Genomic DNA, 20,749 nt, shown 5'->3' on the forward strand with positions numbered 1-20,749 from the left:
AGATCAAGATCGATAGGGAGACTACATACTGCTTAGAGACAATGCAGGCTGAGAAAATTGAGATAGGTTCATATCATACTTTGTGGGGTGTGAGACTCGTGCAGAGTCGTCGTCTTCTCGTCAACCTTTTGTGTGTGTGTGAGAGAGAGAGAGAGGTGCCAATGAAAGTGGCCTTGCTGTTGGGCGGCTGCATATATATATATATATATATATATATATATATATATATATATATATATAGAGAGAGAGAGAGAGAGAGAGAGAGAGAGAGAGCTGGTGCCCACTGCAAGTGGCCTTGCTTGACTGATGCATAAGGGAGAGAGAGAGAAAGAGAGGGTCGGCGGTGAAATGCTTGGATCAACAAAATGGATCAACAAAACAAGGATGCAGCGGATGATCCTCCTCGTATCCACATCCATCGTTTGATCCATCACCTGTTCACAGTGGCCACAATGTTCGAAAACGGGCAATCAATTTACACCGATACCTTGGTTCTCTCTCTCTCTCTCTATATATATATCCGTTACACTCTATTCCATTTACGTTTAATTATTATATCAAACTATGTAAAAAACTTGAAAGGCAAAAATAATTAATGAGAAATTGTGTACTGAATATGCAAAGCAATGATTACTGGAAATATGTTTATTGAAGTGTGAGCTAGGCTGTTTTTTTTCTTTTCAAATTTGACTCTTCATATGAGTTCGACGCGGCCCATTTGTCATGAATCGACTGTAGAATCACGTGTTTTCAACGCAAAAACATGATTTTTGAATGCTCAAATATTTTTGAAAATTTTGAGCTGTCGATTTTCAGATCCTGCTTATGCATAAATCAAGCATGTTTGTCTGTGACTCTCATAAAATCAAGAGTGTTGGGAACGGTGACTCTCATAAAATCAAGAGTGTTAATGATTTTGTCTCTCCTATCATCATCGCCCCTCCCAACATCAACAAAGCCTAAATGATAACAAAGAATACCATGAGTTTAGGAAAACAAGGCTGTGTTTGGGTGATGGGAGTGGAGATGAAAATGAAATATGAAGTTGGAATTGTCAATATCCTTGCCAAGTGTAGTTGGAAATGACCCATCTCCACTCCCAACACTCTCAAATCGGATGGCATCTTCGATGTGCAGGAAGCAATGGACGGTGAAGATGTCAACAGATCACCTGATCTGCTCTTTTCAAAACGGGACTTCCAAACACCTGTGAGGACTAGGTGATATTAATTATACCCTCATTAAATACCATCTTCACTCTCATCACCTGCCAAAGCCTAAATTGCATATTTCAAAATCTACTACCTAAATTGGTTGTACCCTAAAATCAAGTTTTTCCAAATGCACTTCTTTAAAATATATGTCATATTCATTTAAATTCACATTTAGTGTTAAAAAATTACAATAATTCCTTTTACTTAATTCCTCGTGGCTTGGATCATGTTCGGCTTATAAAGTACTCCTTCACACTCAGCTCGGTATATTTTTATTTATTAATAATAAATATATTTTACATATATTTTATATTATAGAATGAAGATGGTTGAAGTGTTTAGCCAGCAAGCAATAAGTTTAGAATAAGTTTAGAGTTCAAATCCTATTGCTTACAAGTTTGAAACAATTATTTATTTTTATGAATGAGCAGGTTTGAGCTTGTTGGCTTAGTAGGTTTAAGATTCAAATTCTATAGTTTTCAAATTTTAAAAATATATTTTTTTGTAAATGAGATTGCTCGTGTGCCCGGCTTATTTGGATCGTTTGCAAAATTTTTCTTACGATTTGCCCTAAAAACCCCAAAATTTCTAGAAAGATTTTCCCACTCCAAGATATGCTCGAGAGCAAGATTTGTGGGCACCGATCGGGTCGGTTTTCCTATCGTTTCGGGTCATTCTTACCCGCTTACTCCACTATAAATATTTCTCCATGGAATCCCCCTGCATTCTATTTTTTCCCCCTTTTTTCTGTCTTTCCTCCTTAGCCTGCCAGCTTGTCGAGAGAGAGAGAGAGAGAGAGAGAGAGAGAGTCCTCGTCGTCGTTGCCATGCTTCTTCCGTCCTTCTCGATCCTCTCGGCCTTCTTTCTGTTATCGCAGTTAGGGTTTCGGCCGGCGATCGCTTCTTCGTCCAACGGGACGAGCGTCTACGATCTGCTGCCCAAATACGGGCTGCCGGGGGGACTCCTCCCCGACGCCGTGAAGGGGTTCTCTTTATCGGAGGCCGACGGAAGCTTCGCGGTGGAGCTGGAGCATCCCTGCTACGTCCAGTTCGACCACCTCGTCTACTACTACCCCAACATCACCGGCACCCTCCGCTACGGCAGCATCACCGACCTCCGCGGCATCCAGGTCAAGAAGTTCTTCTTCTGGCTTGACGTTGATGAAATCAAGGTCGATCTGCCGCCGTCTGATTCCATCTACTTTGAGGTTGGGCTCATCACCAAGCGGCTCGACATCGCGCAGTTCGCGACCCCTCGTTCCTGCCTCCCCGAAGGCCGGCGATGGTGGGATTCTCTGTCTTTCCAGGTATCTTCTTCTTTGCCTTCTTCATCGTCGTCTTCGATGTGCCCTTGGATAGATCGATGTTGCTTTGTCTTTTCTTGTTTTGTTCTTAACATGTAGAATTATAGCCAAGATTTGGGTGAGGGAGAGAAAAACCCTAAAGTTCATGGGGTTTTATGAAAAACGTCAATCTTGGTGCCCAATGTCTTCCCTTAACGAGAAGGAAAAAAATTGATTGGTTTTAAAGGGAAATTGCAATTTTGGGTTTTTATAAAAAGTTTTGCTTGTGTAGGCGGGGATGCAGTATTCTTTGAGTCTTTCTTTTAATAATTACAAAAGAAAATTTTCCAAGAAAGATGTGAATTAGGAAGGTTGATTGAATCTTGATATATCTCAGAGCAATACGTTTGATCGGATTGAAAGGATTAGCTCGAGCCAGAGTCCTACCATTGCGGTATTGTTCTGATTGCTTGATCCCATTTATCTGGATAATCCCCCACACACAAAAAGCTCGTGTGAGTGCAGTTGGGATGGTTCTTTTGGTTTCTCGGCTTCTCATGAAAATCATCTCATTGTGTTTGATGACTCAAGCTGAGCGTACCGTTTGTGGGATATTGTCAAGCTACTACAACGGTCATGGCGATTGGTGGCTTCCCTTCTATTTATTTGTAAATTAAATTGTCGGGTTTCTATAGTAGTTAAGTGCTACCGGGAGTATTCTATACATATTCTTATGCTTATTGTGATGCGTACGATGCACAAATGCACTTTTGTCCTCAATGTTCTTCTGGTTTACATAGCATTTTTTGATGTCTCTTTGTGTGTAATGCTCCATTCCTTTTAATGAGACAAGTTACAGGTTATATTAAGTAGTTATGAGGTTCCTTTATTGGGATAATATGCTGTTGTGAGTTGGCCTTGGGATACTTCATGGTTACAGAAGAAACAGATCATTCGTATAGAAGATTTTTTCATCTCTTTGTTGTAGAATTTAGCCGCTGTCGGAACCCTCCAGTTGCATACATGATTATTCAGTCTTTTGGTAGATCCTCACTCTTCGTTGCGCTTGAAGAAAAAAAGAGAGGTGTTTTTACCCCTACTGGCTTGCGGTGTCTTACAGGCCCCTTATTAAGGGAGTCAGTTTTTCTGTTCTCAGTAGGGTTGTTATGGTTTGGTGTTTTCTTGTGCAACTATCATGACCAGTCTTTGGCTCCAGTAGGGGTATCTTCCCACATGAACTTACAATATTGGAGTGTAAAAGTACCCCAAGTATTCAGTCACTGGAAAGGATTGAAGTAAATTAGGTTCATGAGCCCTGCCTTTCTGATGTCTAGTTCTCAGATGATGGTTGCATGCATGCCCTAGCTAGTTTACTAGTTGTATGTCATGGGATTTCTGGGATCCCTTCAACAAGAAAGTTCAGATTGTGTGTCCAGATTCTTTCCCATCTTCTTAGGAATGTGGGAAAAGGCAATATCAATTCTGCAGTTTAGACGTCATTGACTATGCCACTGTCATCGGGATGTTTTCCATCTGGTTGTTCTGGACTTCATCCATTTTCAGATTTAGTTCTTTGTGTGAATCCAGTGGTGCTTACTGTAGCATCTATATAATAAGTGGCGTGTCTTATGGTGTTTTTAAAGCCACTTTCGTTTTATCTGTTCAAGTAAACTAATGTCTACACAGCCACATGTTTCTTTGATTGATTTTGTCATGTAGCTACATTACGATTTCTTGGTATTGATATTTGTAGTATCCTGCTTGTTTGTTTAAAAAACTACTGCTGTTTAGGCTCTGTTTTTCAGTAAAATGGTTAATGATTCTGGATTTCATGGCATTGAAAAAACAAACTATTTTGTTTGTTTCAATTATGAGTTTTAGTATTTTTTTGGTGCCAATATAAGCAGTACAACCATACAAGAGTACAAGGTGGATGTTTGTGGATGGCGATGGATTGTCAAGCATATTGCAAGTGCGGTGTTCATATTTCCTGACTTGGTTGATGTCTGGAAACTATGTGTTGTTTAATTTGGATCCAGGAATCAGTGCCATATAAATTGTGTACAAAACATAGTCATCGATATCACCGGTATATTGAAAATTTCATGATAATTTCAGTAATTTAGGGTAAGCCAGAATATCGGCTATATCGTGATGTTTTCAAAATATGGCCAGTATGTAAAATCTCAAGATAATATCACAATATTTAAGCGGTATTTTTGGAAAAGTCTTATGTTTTTATATTTTAGGCCTACTTTTCCTTTTTTGTTTCTTTTATATTTTAAACCTTTTAAAACTTGTTTCTTTATGTTTTTGCAAGAAAATTAATGCAAGTGTTATTATTTTTTATCTTTTTTTTATTATTTATGTTTTTCCAATTTTTTAAACTTCCAAGAATTTCCCGAGCAAAATCACTTAATTGAATAAAAACTCTGAGAAACTGCTTTGAACGATATAGGTGATTATCTATGTCACATGGGTGCGGGTGCGGGGGTGTGGCACTTTCAAAAAACTTTGGTGCGGGGGTGCGGCAAAAATATAAAAAATTATATAAAAAATTATATAAAATTTATATATATATATATATATATATATATATATATATATATATATATATATATATATATATATATATATATATATAAAGTCCAAAAGTTTGACATAAATGACCCAGGGTCAGGTTGACCGCATCAAATGCGGCACCTAGTTGGAGAGTCCCTGTGACATAGGTGATTATGGTACAAAAGATTGTGACCTTAGATATGGTAGTGACCAAAGAGTTTAATAGGCTTCTTGATGATGGTCTATCCCCCTCCTTTAACTGTGTTTCATCATCAGTTGATTGGCACCTTAGAGATGTTAACTGCTTGTTGGTGGATCTGTCTGATGCATATAATAATGTTAAATCCGTGCCTTTCACCAGTGGACGTTGCTAGACTTTTGCTTGCTCCTCGCGAAAAACTTTGGTGATCATCCTGAGGAGTCATTCCTCAAATATTCTGATGATGGCAAAAATGACTATCTCTTCATGAATCACAAAGGAGGCAATCAAAGTGAATTTGTTTGATGTGCTTTTTACATGATATAAAATATCATAAGACAAGCCAAATCTTTTAAGATAGGGAAGCTTCAAACTAGGTAGTCAAAGGCTTTAGGCTTTGCCTAGGAACCTTAAGTGGGAAAATATATGTTTGGTGTTAAAAATTTTAAAAACATCTACAATTAAACCTAGAAATAATAAATATACAAAAAGAATAAGGAGGAGTAGGAGAAGGGTGAAGTGGGAGGGGAGTGATGGTAGAGGTTGGATTGTCCCCTTTTTGGTGAAAGAAAAAATAAAATAGAAAAGGAAAAGATAAAGTAAAAAAAAAAAGACTAAAAAGAGGTTGGCTGTGCCTAAGCAGTGGATTGGCCTACACATGCTTCAAACTCTGAAAGAAAGGAGGAGAACCAACTCTTTATTACATGCACTAACTGCCCATTAACAGGAAGCACACTTGAATCTCAAACTTGAGGGAGCTCCTATGAAGTCATAACCACTGTTTCTTCTTTATCAACTTCTAATTTATCTTTCCTCCTTTCTGCTCATCAGTTACAAATTCCATTAAAAAAAGGATTGTTTCTCTTTCCTGAAGAAAAATTATATAAAGGGGAAAAGCTCCTTTTTATTTTTAAAAATAGCAATGTAGTTTTAAAAAAACATTTTTTCTTCCCTGAAGAAACATGTTCCTTTATGCATGTATACCCTAGTTACAACCTTTTCTAATCCGATAGATTTCATAGCAACATAGTCATATTTCTGTTTTTTCCCCTTTTGGATGTGATATCATCTAACATGAAACCATGGACGATCTTTAATATTTGTGGTCCACATTCTTTGTGCACTTTTCAGCCTATAATTAAACAAGATAAGCCCAATGATATCAACAGTACCACACAAAGAGCATGTAGCACCCTGGAATTAGCCATGACCAACATAAGAATGAGTGGTAAAGCAGAGCTCATGATACTGCTACTAATGGTCATGTCATAAAGACCAATGTTTTTGGCCAAGTCGCAATCTGGAAATGCAATAATGGAAAAGGATAAGTTTATTGTTTTCATTGGATAAACCAGCCATAAAGGAGTGTTGGTCAAGTCTCTAAACTTAATCCCACCCTCTCCTCCTTTCTTTTTCAGCTTTGTCATATACAGTCATTGTTCACTAAATTTACTTTAAAGTTTGCCATCCTCAGATCAACAAGCGACAGCCACTAGTTTTAGAAATTTGCCGATTATAGATAGAAACCTGATAAATGCCAATATAGCTATTAGCCATGATCTTCCTCAAGAAAAGAGAAAAAGAAGAGCTTAGACAAGTGTATTAACATTCATCATACAATTCAGTATAATTTGATGTATTTATCATTGGATTGCAGGAAAAATAAATAGGAAACACCATCTGGATTCTCATAGGATATGCCGTGTCATACTGAACTGATGTATCAAATGATGGAAACCTTTTTTTACTTTTAATCAGAATTTTCCTGTTCCTAGTTCTGGTCCTTCCAGATGATGTTTCACAGTTACTCTCATCCTATTTGTGTATGCTAAATTCCAAACCAGAAACCAACACCCAAGTTCTTATTCAACATACTCATTTATGGTGTTTTCCCAGATTGATGCCAAGTCAACACCAAATTGCCTGTAATAGCATTTAACAAGCCAAATGGCTGTTGTAGAACCAATTTTCTCATTGATATGCATTCAAATGAGATGAGATATGATTTAAAGAGTTAAGTAAAAGGCAGAGGATTATGGGAGCTACATTGTGACACACAAAGCCACTTAAAAGTCTTAAACAATATAAAGGAAAAGGCGACCACCTCAATGAAGATGGACTTGAAAAAGGCTTCTTGGAAATGTCTCAGTTGCATCTATCTTGAATTTATACATGTGTCATGTGAAGGATCATGTATATGCACACTCATATATATATTATTTATTTATATATAGGGGTAATGTTTGGTACTCTCGTTGGTAAAGAACCCCTTAGTGAAAAATTGTAATTTTTTTTTTTATTTTTTTTTCAGGTTTCTTGCACAGTTGACCTTCCAGATGTGATCTATATATTAAGTTTACTATAAACTTGCCTTTGGATCATGCATTTCCGATGTATATGTTGGATTTAACAAGGGTTGAAAGGTCAATGGTCTACAAATGTACCAAATTTTCAATCATAAAAAAAAACATATTTTTATGTTGAAATACTCCGACCCATGGGTTCCAACTAGGGTGTTCCTTACCCACAAGGGTAGCAAAAACTATCCCATATATATATATATATATATATATATATATATATATATATATATAGAGAGAGAGAGAGAGAGAGAGAGAGAGAGAGAGAGAGAGAGAGAGAGAGAGAGAGAGAGAGAGAGAGAGAGAGTAATGCTACTGTGCTCCGAGAGCACCTAATCCCACATACTAGAAATCATAGTTGTAGGTTGTATCTTCTCAATCAGACCTTGTGAATGTACTCAACATAGTTTATTTGATAGGAATCATGCTTTGAATCATGTTTTTTGGACATAAAAATAAGATTTTTTAAGTTATGAAATTTTGATACATTGTGAGCTGTTGATTTTTAAAGGTCTTAAACAACCTACATGTATGCTATAATCACATGATCCAAAAATTGTTTTCCACTAAATAATGCTTATAGATCATATCTATAGGGTCTGATCAACAAAAAAAAAAACTCCGGGAGCACCCTATATATATATCTTGCACTTGCATTGTCAAATCATCCATCTCATCAATTTGAACTTCAAATTCTTTCAGAAAGAGAGGCAGGTTTCCATAGTTTCACCTATTGAAAAATTCTCCATTTCTTCTGCTGCATCCCATTTTCTTCCTCCAATTAACCTCCTTCAATCTTTTCCTCATTGTTTCCCAATCTTTTTCCCAAACTTTTCCCACACCTTATAATCTTTGCAATAGGAAGCATTGGTTCCCCATTAATCTTCAGCAGAAATAACTTTATTTACTGTGAAAAAACTTGGGCAAGATGCAATGGAGTAAAGATAAAGCTAATCGGCATGTTTAAGGGGGTCTTTTGTCTTTTCGTAAAGATTCTCTGGTTAGTTTTTCTGTTGGTGTTCCAAACCATATTTGTAGGCATTTTCATTAATAAGGTTCTAGAAACTAGAGAATTTTCAGATTTTTTTCACTATTTCAATATAAGAAAAATCTAAAGGCACTAAACTAATGAATTGAAAGAGCTCTGAAGGAAACCTGAGAAGAGTTGCTGGTGGGAGTAAAGATAATGATATTTGTGCACAATAGATGAAAAATGATGTGGCAACAATTTGTAGTGTTTTAACTGGAACTGTGTGGCTTAGCTAAGCTAAAGGATCAAATAGTTAAGACTTACTAAAATATTCAGCAAAATGTTGGCTTCAAAGTTTATTTTTTGCAGTTTCTCAACTGTAGTCACACTCATCTTCTCATAAGCTTGAACTTGCATATTTGTTTTTTCTAATTCTTTAATTTCAAGATATAATGTGGTGATTCTGTATCAGCAAAATAATCAGAACTGTTTTTCAAATAAGGCACTGTTTCAAGTTCAACTGTTGTTTCTAATTCCATGTTAAGTATATATTTTTTTTGGCTAGGTGACAAATTTAGCTGTTATTAGTTTGTTGATATTGGGTTTTAATTGAGGTGGAATGAGATAGCTGAATGGTTTGGTTGCGCTGCCGAGGGGCCTTGGGTTCAAATCACACAGGGGTCTTCCCCTAGCTTGCTTATGAAAAACTAAATTTTGTGTTTTGAACATTATATTAGTAATCCTTTCAAATGCATGAAATAGATCTTTTCTTGCCTGCCCCTCAGTTTTCCACTACTTTTTTTTTCAGAAGGTTATTCATTTATTTTGTTTTTTTGGTTAGATTAGTAGTGAATATCACCTCACTCCATTTTTGGACACATTGAATCACTCATTCAGATGCATAAAGAAGGATTTGTTTTCCTCGATCTTTTTTTTTTTTATAAATTTTTAAGTTCTTCATTCACTTCCACTTTTCCTCTTTTATTTTTACTTGTGAAGATCATCTTATTGGTTTTCTGTCCCTTAGTTTCCAACATTTTATATGGTTGATGACTATGTCACACAGACTCTTCTAACATGGCACCACACCCGCACCCGCACCCGGGCGGGTGCAACACTTGGACACAACTTCCTTTGTGTTGGGTGAAGTCAACCACACTGAGGTCCATTTCTATCCAAAAGTAGATTCAGTAAACCCTAAAGTCCATTTTTATCTATATTATATATATAAATACATAAATGCACACAAATACACGAAGTGTTAACTTAAAACTGTTAATATATATATATATATATATATATTCTCCCCGCACCTAAGTTTTTTTAAAGTGCCGCACCGTCCGCTTCCGCGTCCGCACCCGCACCTATGTGACATAGGTTGATGGTTACCTGTAACTGCTAATACTTTTGGATGCTAAACACTCCTGTTTTGCTGCGCTGCTGCAGTTTTAGATGGCAAGCTCAGGTATTACGTCATTTAGGAATTTATATTTAATCTTCCAAGAGAAAGGGAAAGACTAGCTCTCTAAAAGACATGCTTTTAAGAAATGAACATTTGTTTGCTTGAGAAATTAATTGACATACTGTAACTCCGTTGATGTTGATGCATTTAAGTGTCTGTATCATTTCTCATGAAGTTTGTATACTTGGATGCTGTTGCTGCTAATTTCAAGTTTGCTGTTATATATTTCTTTTGCATTAATGTTGGCATAGCTTCTTTTCAACCCCACTATTTGCATTTAATGCTTTGAGTTTGGAATCTTTGTTTCCATATACAAACTGTCATTTGCAAGTTCTCCAAAGGAGTGCCGTGTGATGGATCTCATGTATTCCCTGTTGCTTAACAAGTAAATCTCCTGTTGGCGTAAAAGATGTCTTAATTTACTGATTTTTCTTCTGCAGTTGCCAGAGCCAGTGATGGAAGCAACAATGCTAATCACAGAGTAGAGAATAATAATTTGTTCGGGAAGTATCAAGAAACCACGCCACAATCGACCAGAGGCATGATGTGATCAACTAATATATGCTGCTGATTTCTTAACCGTGTACATTTTCTACTCTGATCATTCAAGCTAGCATGCCAAGGAACAGCCAACTCCAAATCAAATCGTGCAAAGGCTAGTTGAAGGATATATGGAAAATACATTTTATTTGCCATTATAGACTGTTCATAATCCTGACTTAAATTTTTAGTTTATAGACGCCACCAATACCTAAGCACGGTAAATATTGCACCTCTTGTATATACATCAAAAACTATTTATAGCTAAAATTGAATGACGTCTGCTTTTTAGACATTTTCCTGCCCAGAGGGGAGGTGAATCACAGGTTTGCTGCGGCCACCATTACTGAAGGCCATTAGAGGTGATGGCATTGGTATGTGGTTTGTTTCTTTTTTTTTTTTCACCCTTACCAATGATCTGCTCCTTATCAATCAAATGACTGAAATATGTCTATTTATCATTAGCAAATTTTAGTTCCGCAGACCTTTGATGCAGTTATATCCAATTAGGTATTTTATTTTTCGACAGAGGAAGCTGAGGTTAGGCAGACTCCTACCAGTTATACAACCATACCATTGGGTTTCAAACTTACAACGTCCCAACACAAGGTGACGTGCACTAACTGCTTCTGCCAGACAAGGCGAAGCTTTGGTTAGTCTTGGAAGGCAAATTTGTTTTCATTAGTTTTTTTTATGAGTTTTCTCTGGCATCCATCTTATGTTTTTTTGTTCATAATTTGGAAATATCTATTTTCCATGGATTGCTTTAAAAGTTTAATGACAAAGTTCTCTTTGCAGATTGTTTTCTTTTCTTTTCAGTTCCACTAATTTAATCAACTTAGGCCATTCGTCCTCGTCATAATACAGCCAGTCTTTACATAAATTTTTTGGCTTTTGTCTTGGCCTTAGTTATTACTTTTTGAGTCACGTTCCCCTTTTGAGGCGCCTACAAAGGAGTCTTGCCAATCATGTTTCTTGTTAACACCCGTATTTTGGATCTATACACGCATTGATTAAACTTTGTACCATTTACGTTCAATTCTTGTATCATTCAGCAAAATTAATAATTTGATTATTCATTAAGTGAATAAAACTTGTTTTCAGCTCAAGAATTCAATAGAAGTTATAAGAAATATGTTTTATGTTTTCTATAGTAAAAAACTTGAAAGGATGAAATAATTAATGAGAAATTGTTTACTGACTGGAAATATGTTTACTGGACTGTGAACTAGGTATTTCTGATGTTTTTTATGAATCTGACCTTTTTGATGCGTTTGACACCGCCCATTTGTCATGAATCGACTGTAGAATATTTTTGAAAATTTTGACATGTTTTTCAAACCTTAAAAGGTCCTGCTTATGCATCATAATCGACCAATCCGAGAGCCCACCAATCTGAGTGCCCGATGAGATATTAAGAAAAAAATCATGAAAATCTCAGTTTATATTCTGTGAAACATATTTTTGATAAACATGTTCAGACCATGAATTGTTTTGCAAATGATTCGGGTTCATTGGGTCGCCCAACGTTTATCTAAGTATAGACATGTCAAAAAATATTAAAATAATATTAAAAATTAAAAACCATTTTGAATATTTTTAGATTTGTTTTTTTGAAAATTATGTGGTTTAGGTCATCTCTGTCTTGATTATTGCCGTGTCGGGTGGCCGATAATGATCAATACAAATATGATCTACATGCTTGGTTTTATAAAAAATCTTGAATCATCCAATTATGAATCATCCAATTATGATGCATAAACAAGTTTTTTTAAGGCTTTAAAATCAACGGCTCATAATCTTTATAAATATTCAAGCATCTAAAAATGTTATTCAAACATCTAAGAATTTACACTAACTGCTAAAATTTTGTCGAGTTGAAACTATTGGGATTTTAGTATCTTGGTTTCAAAAGTAAACTAATAAGATGTGGTTTGACTCTAGAACTGATCAAGTGGACATACTAATAATTAATATCGGTGTGTGGTTCTAATAATGTTTATGTCATGCAATACAAGATTTACATATTTTTATGTTATGTTGTTTAACATGTAACAATGTTATATTGCATATGATTATGTATGCATACTCATTTAATATTCAACATATGTTTATGTTCCAGTGTATGTGATTATGAAATGCATACAATGACATGCGGTGTGCATATGAGATTCATACAAGTATTATGCTCGGTAAGAGTATTGTTGAATAGTGACTCACCAAGTCTCCAGTCTATGGGTAGTAGGGGACTAAGATTTACCAAAAATTTTAGTCCTACTCAGGTATGCCTAGGCTTCTTGCAGAAATATAGGATCAATCCTTCTTTTTGGTCGTAGCTAAAAAGGAGAGCTTCTCTGGGTCTAGAACTGCTCTTGGTGGGTTTGACTCGGTCAGTCATTCCTCTAAAATTAAAACACAACATAATAAACACTCAAATAGTCTTGATTGTTCATGTGATACTCCATATGTATTTGATGAGGTTTTATAATCAAGTGAAACAATGCATTAATGATTAGGAACACTTTAATTATGCAATTGCATCCATATCATATTTATTACTGAAAGCATGCATATGCTATTGTTTTTGTATAAATTAATGATATGTTTTGTTAATGTATAACTGAAATCATTTGTTATGATTATCATTTTCTTATCCCAAATTTGTGTCAGTTATATGTTAGCTTAATATTGTGCATGTGTGCTTGATTAACGTGTAACTTATTGAGACTTGTAAAGTCTAACCACCTACTTTTAAATAAATACAAATAATGAGTGAGATGTTGCGGAGTGGTTGTAGGATACTGTAGGGGTGCCATGTGAATCAATGAATTGACAATCCCAGAGACATGATTGATTATTTTATATTTAAATTATTAAATTTTAAGATTAGATATATGAACTTTATTATGTGATAAACTATTTAAATTATTCTAATTTACTTTATGGTTTGATGAGATGTGTTTAAATAACCTGTAATTCACCAAGAATATTTAACCGATTTTAAATTAGTATTTTTGGTTGTGTTCTTCAAACTTATTTGAAAATGGGTTTTGTTAATAGGTTGTCTTTTTCCGAATTTTGTTTTAAGGAGTTATTAAACGTTGGTGCATGCACAAACTGACTCTTTAAAGCTTAATTCGGTTAGGGCGATACCATAAATAAGACCTTATTTTAAAAGATTTTTTTTTAATATTTTTTGGTTAAAATTTTGGAGTGTTAGAGTCTTGGCATTAGAGCCCAATGATTAAATTATTGATTCACGGCCCCGTCCGGTAACCCGACATCACTTTGTAAGTATGTTATAATTAAAATTTTCTTATTTCGATATTCATATTTTTGTGAAAACTTGTTATGTATGAATTGAAAATCTAGAAAAAAAATACTAGGGACATTGCGTAACAAGCTTGACTGCAGGGCCTAAGAATTTATATAAATTTTATTTTTAAGAGTAAATTATTTGATTAGATTATACAATAAAAGCATGGTGTAACCCATTTATTTATAACTATATATAAGTAACCATAACCGAATTTCACGGACAAAATCCTTTTATGTGGAGAAGGATGTAATACTCAAGAATTTTTTATAAAATTTCTATAATTGTTAAATAAATAAAAATAGAATTTAGTCTTAATGGTGGTTTAAAATTGTATTATATATTTAAATTGGTATTTAATTTTAATTTAAGTTTAAATACTCATTTAAAGCTTAATTGGGTCTAATATGACATTTGGACCCAGTGGAGACTAAAGTGTAGGACACCATGAGCACCATCATTACTATTCTGGCAAACATTTTGGTCGATTGGTAGTTTATTGATTAAATCAGAGTTGACCTTGACATTCTTCATTTTGAGATCATCGAAATCAACTATCTACACACCCAAATTGGTGTTGATTTGAGTATTTTATCGTCAGCCGAAGTTCATGCCTAATTGCAGGCAAGAAATCTACATTTTTCAGTGTTGACTATTTTTTTGACTGATCCATACGCATATGATTGAATCTAAAAATATTACTATGATTTACATTTTGAGGGCTATCAAATCCACTATTTAAACATCGAATTCGGTTGAGTCTTCATGTATGTAAGTCTCTTAAAAGGTCACCCTATCATGAAATCCCATGTCGAACTTCATTTAGGCATGTCAAGTGACACTCCTCTTTTATTTCATCAATTAAATACTTAATCTGACTTAGATCCCACAAAAAATCGTTATCTACATCAATGAATTGCGAACTGCGTTTGAAGAAGCTGAATACGGTCTTATTGCAAATTATGATCCATTTTTGAGATTCATATGCAAGAATAAAGTGTTGGATTCAGATAGGAGTGTAGTCGATCGATCTGTTTTCACCCGTCAAAGACCAGTCCGTGCACTGGGCCCGATTCAGTTTTAGGCCAAGGTCCACGGGTTCAGTGAAGCCTCTCACCCGTACCCGAAAATTGTTCACACTACGACACTCCGTTTAACATATTCCCATTAAACATATTATTAGAGTCTCTGGTGCTATTGAAAGGCATAGAACCATTGAGTATAAATCACATTAAATTCTTTTATTAGAGTCAACCTTATAAATATGATCTACAAGGTTTGTTTAATAGAAAATAAGGTTTTAGTCATGTGATTATAACATGTAATTAGGTTTTTAAAGGATTCAAAAATCAATGGCCTCACCATGCACTAAAATTTCATGACTCAAAAAATCATACTTGTAGATCTAAATAACACGATTCAAGGTTTAATCCTTCCAAAATAAACCATGTTATTTAGAGATGGTTAGATTGAGTCGATAAAGCTTGAACATGTGATTTTCTTCTCAATAGTTTTTTTTTCATGAGAAACAGGGAAACCACCCTTAGAATCAGAGACCTAGTGGTGCTTGGCTAAGCTTGTAGTCCTAGTCGTTATGGCTATGCTTGTCATACTTATGGTCGCTTTCCGGACAGTGTAAACATGTGGTGCACCCCTTTCTCCCAGGGAGTCAACACACACATATATATATATATATGTATGTCTGATATTGTTGGATATCATATCTGAATCTGGCATATTATATTCAGATTGGGATCCTCAAAACAAGATCTGAATGTACACCTAGATCAGATTGGGATTTGCTTATTCGGATTATTTTCTGATGTGAACCAGCCTTTTAGGTAGGACCTTATTCGGGTAAAAATGCAATCCATTTGCATTTCTTTTTTACACGTATAAAGCTTATTTAATTTCTTTTTTTTTATTGCATCCAGCTTTATCGGACCTATTTCAAATATGGATTCAAAGTGTACCTGATCAGATACGTTAAGGATCCTGATATATTCTTTGTATTTTGTATTTGGATTTGGATCTGTCATGTTTCTGCACATATCCGACCCGTTTGTTCATGACAAGCAAATATTTTAGCACGAGAAAGTAAATGCATCGTGGCTGTCAATTTCAAGGGGATATATGCATGTTTGTACTATGTGATGGACGGACGACCAAGAAAGGGTTTAATTAAATAAAAAAAAAGAATAGAAAAGATAGAGTCCACCTCATTAAAGAAAAGAAAAGAAAAGAAAAGAAAGAAAGGATTCTTTGGCAAAAGGAATGGCTTACTTTTTTTTAATTTATAACATCGTCGCAGTGGCTCAGCCTGTCATAAAACACTGAAGTTAAGATCCCTGCCCCTGAGCTTATGCTACAGATTGGCTTGGGGAGAGGGCAACGCTCATGAGAATCCACTATAAGAAAAATGCTAATTAGCGACAGAAATTTGCGATGGATTTTTTCCGTCGCAAATTTGCGACGGATCAACGAGCGAAAACTATTTGTCGTTAACATTTGGAATTTTTGCAAAATTAGCGATGGAAATATATCCGTCGCTAATTAGCGGCAACGTTTTTTTGTCGCCAAAACACTACAAAAAATGATAATTAGCGAGGGAATTTTTTCGTCCCTAATCCGTCGCTAATTAGCGACAGATTAGGGACGGAAAAATTCCCTCGCTAATTCCGTCGCTAATTTTCGACTTAAACCCGTCTCGCCTGAGGCGCGAAATTTTTCCTCCCCCCATTCGAAAATTTTTTTCAATCTGTTTTTCTCTACTCCCGTTCGATTTAAACCATCCTCACCTTCCTCTGACGATGCGCAACGACCTCTCACACCACAGAGGTCGATCTTCTTAGGCACCTCTCGCACCACGCGCAGCTTCTGCAGCCGCTCTGCAGCGATCCCTCCATCCCCGTCTCATCGTCCAGCCCGACGGCACCTCTCGCACCACGCGCAACTTCTGCAGCCGCTCTGCAGTGATCCTTTTGTCCCCGTCTCGTCGTCCAGCCCGACGGCACCTCCATCCTCCATTCTCAAGCACCTCTCGGTGGAGACTGCTCGGGCACCAATGGCACCTCCATCCTCCGCGTCGTCGTCCAGCCCGACGCCTCCTGCAAGTTCTCCCCCGTGAACCCTGGCTACGCCGCCTGCCTTGACCGCTCCTCCCGGCAGTGCCCCTCGGCAGTCTCCACCGCCTGTTCCGCCTCTCCCTCGCCGGATCCCGTCTCCACTACGACCCTCGTTGGATCCCGTCTCCCTCGCCGGATCCCGTCTCCAGCCGTGACTGGCTCGCTGCGGAAGAGCGTCCTGACGCCGGTTCTGTACAAAAAAAATTGCTCCCTGCCGGAGAACGCGTCGACAGCGAGCATTTTTTTTAAAAAATTTAAAGACGGATTAGCGACGGATATTATCCATCGCTAATTTAAAATAGTGAAGGACTAGCGATGGATCATATCTGTCGCTAATCCGTTGCAAATTAGCGACAGATAAGTTGTAGCACTACTTAGCGTCAAAAAATTCATGATAAAAGTTATCCGTCGCTAATCCGATGCTAAACTGTTTAGCGACGGATTAGCGACGAATTTAGTTTGTCGCTAATCCAGAGGTTTTCTTGTAGTGATCCAACCTTCACTGCCGACCTAGCAGCCAAGGCCCACGCCACTACGCCAACCCGCTTGGGGGAAAAATGAATGCATACTTGAGAGTGATATCTTAGAAAATTTGTAAATGGTAAGAGGGCCATTTGTGGAAACAAGCAAGTCAGGCTCCTAAAAGCAATAAGTTTGGGTGTTAGGGTTTGGCCTTAGTAGTTGGATGCAGAAAGCTGGTAAAGAATAAGATGGCCGTCTAATGTTTTAGTTATTACATTGGACCACCTGCATTTATAAGTTATGTGTAAAAGTACCCTTGGGGCTGAACTCAGTCAATTGACCTCTGTTTATACAAAAAGGGTTACTAAAATGCCCTCTTTGTTGATTTCTTTTAACAATACCATTACGAAGTTGTTGATTAAAAACAAAATGAAAATGTCATTTTTCACTTGAGGTGGGTATTTGAAATGCATTCAGATAAAATAAGCAGTTAAACCTAATAACTCAAATGCTGGGTGGCTTTACTTAAATAACTAATATGCTATAAGGTTTTCTTGTAAACCACCCAAAAAAGCAAAACGAAAAACACAAACCATTCCTCTCTCTCTCTCTCTCTCTCTCTCTCTCTCTCTCTCTCCCTTGTCCATCCTCCTGGAAAGTGCCACGGAATCACGCTCACTGTCTATAAAGAAAAAAGAGCGACCAACCTTTCCCTTCAATTCATCTCAATAACAAAAAAAGAAAAAAAAAAGAAAAAAATGAAAACCAAAAATTCTTGCCTTGGTTGCCCCCCACATTAATTCTCGTCATACCCACAATAAGAGGCATACATATAAATGCAGTCATGCTCATTTAGTCGGAGCCAAAGGAAAGGAGATCTCTCTAGGCCAGGGAGAAAAACACTGCTGATATGGGCAGTGGTGGTCATGGGCATAAGGGCGTAAAGGGAGGGGTGCTGTTTGCTGCTCTCTTGTTGTCTGCCTTCTTCTCATCTGCTCTATCACACAGGTTGCACAAAGGGGACAAGTTGGGACATTTAGTTCCCACAAAAGTTGGAGAAGCCGCTTCTCATTCTTCTTCTTCTTCATCTACTACTACTACTACTGCTTCTCCATATGTTCATTACCCGAATCTTGATCCAAACAATGACAGCAAGAGGAGAGTTCCCAACGGTCCCGACCCCATTCACAACAGGTATGTCGCATGTTTGATTAAATCGTTGCTTACCTTATTAACAAAAAGCACAGGTTCCAGATAAAATCTCAATCGCGCGCACACACACACACATATATATGTCCCCGAATCCTCATACATTGGTTTCCACCGAGATTGAACTATAATGGATCGCATCCGGCACTTATTCCACATTATAGCCTGCAACTTATTCAGCTTCCACTTGTGGGAGGTCAGATGAAGCTCGACTATAGTTTTTGCTAGACAAGAATTGTTGAACATTATATATATATATATATATATATATATAGAGAGAGAGAGAGAGAGAGATTACTGTGGTTTTGAACCACAATACCATACAATGGAACACACTGTTGTTTGCATGGATCAACTGTAGATTAATAATGGCTAAAACCTGAGGAATCAAAATTTTCACAGTAAAAATAGTAGCTAGAACATGCCAAACATGACCTAAATGCAAGTCAGATCTATGTGAATTAAGTGCGTACAACCATAAGTTATTGTGGTTCAATACCACTAAATACATAAATAAATTTTATATATATATATATATATATATATATATATATATATATAGAGAGAGAGAGAGAGAGAGAGAGAGAGAGAGAGAGAGAGAGAGACCATCCATATATATATTGAGAGAGAGGGAGAGAGAGAACCATCCATATATATTTAGCATCTTTCATTTAGCATGCTTCCCTCACTCTATATATGTAATCTGTTTTTGCTTCTTCTCATTTTTCTATTTTGTTATATATTAACTTTTTGTTGGGTATTGTTAGGAGGGCCGGCAAGTCGAGACAACCTCCGGGCAGAGCATGACTTGAGGGGAGACTGGTTCTCAGACTAGTTTGTTAGATGAGACGGCATGAGGTGCAATATTCTTGTACATTTTCTTATATTTTAAATTTTTATACTAATTGACACCAGTGGGAGTGAACCAATGCCTGCAAATCATCGATGTTTGTACTTAGCTTTATTTATTTATATATTCATTTATTCGACTAAAGGTGTTGGAGGGGAGAAGCTTCGCCCAAACCACAGACAAACATACGCACGTGCACGCACAGAGGAAAGAATGTATCTCTATAAAGATTGTCATGCATTTGCATACTCTCACTCCAGTTCAATTCCTTTGATTTTCTCCTTATAATAAGAGACATAGAAAGAGAGTTTTCAAGGTTTGGGAACTGTCTCTAGAACTGATGGAAGGGGATCTGTAAAAGGCAATCTCATGATTGGCAAAGATGATTATATATATATATATATATATATATATATATATATATATATATATATATATATAGAGAGAGAGAGAGAGAGAGAGAGAGAGAGAGAGAGAGAGAGAGAGAGAGAGAGATTCCCTGTTTCTGTTACATTTCGTCCTCTATCTTGTAATTTGAAGATTGGCTAAACAACACTCTGCACTCACAATATAGCTTCCGACCTATACTGAATTAGTTACTGCGTAGTCATCAACTATTTGTGACGCTCGTCAATATAATCTATGTATATAGAGCGAGAACTGATGGAAGGGGATTGTTAGAACTTCAACTGCCCGGAGTGTTGCTTAGCCAATCTTCAAATTACAAGACAGAGGACGAATATGTAATAGAGACAGGGTCTCTCTCTCTAGAGAGAGAGAGAGAGAGCCTAAAGAAGATCAACGTTACCACTCATGAAGATCAAGAAAATGTTCATGAACCAAACAATATAGAAAATAAAACTAAAATATAGAGAAATAAAAAGCTAAAGAAAAAAAAACTAGATAACAACATACAACAAAGCCAAGTTCAACAAGGATCCGCTGGATTAGAAGAAACCACTGATGAGTGAACGTTGTTCAGAGGGAAGGAGAGGTCTCTAAGATGCATGAGGTCTCTAAGATGCATACGTAGAATCACATATACATCAACCAGGATTTTATGGACAAGATTATTAAGGACGACCAGAATTTGAACAAAAGTAGCATCATTGCGTGCCATCCAAACAAACCACCAAGTAGTAAGCAACCACACCTTCCAAACCAGTCTCCACCGCTTGCATCGCCTAATTCCAATAGG

The 20,749-nt window shown here is 36.6% G+C and overlaps 1 protein-coding gene across 1 annotated transcript; it reads left to right on the plus strand.

The window, feature by feature from the left end:
* Positions 1 to 1,988: 1,988 nt before the first annotated feature.
* On the plus strand, positions 1,989 to 11,058 carry LOC149827884 (uncharacterized protein At5g01610-like). Its single transcript, XM_090018283.1, has 2 exons — positions 1,989 to 2,520; positions 10,490 to 11,058. Exons 1-2 carry the CDS (start codon positions 2,041 to 2,043, stop codon positions 10,532 to 10,534), a joined length of 525 nt encoding a protein of 174 aa, XP_089874409.1. The 5' UTR covers positions 1,989 to 2,040; the 3' UTR covers positions 10,535 to 11,058.
* The last annotated feature ends 9,691 nt before the right edge of the window (positions 11,059 to 20,749 follow it).

The sequence above is a fragment of the Nuphar pumila genome, chromosome 10, assembly GCF_984573655.1.
Source record: "Nuphar pumila chromosome 10, dmNupPumi1.hap1.1, whole genome shotgun sequence".
In the NCBI taxonomy this organism is placed as follows: Eukaryota; Viridiplantae; Streptophyta; class Magnoliopsida; order Nymphaeales; family Nymphaeaceae; genus Nuphar; species Nuphar pumila.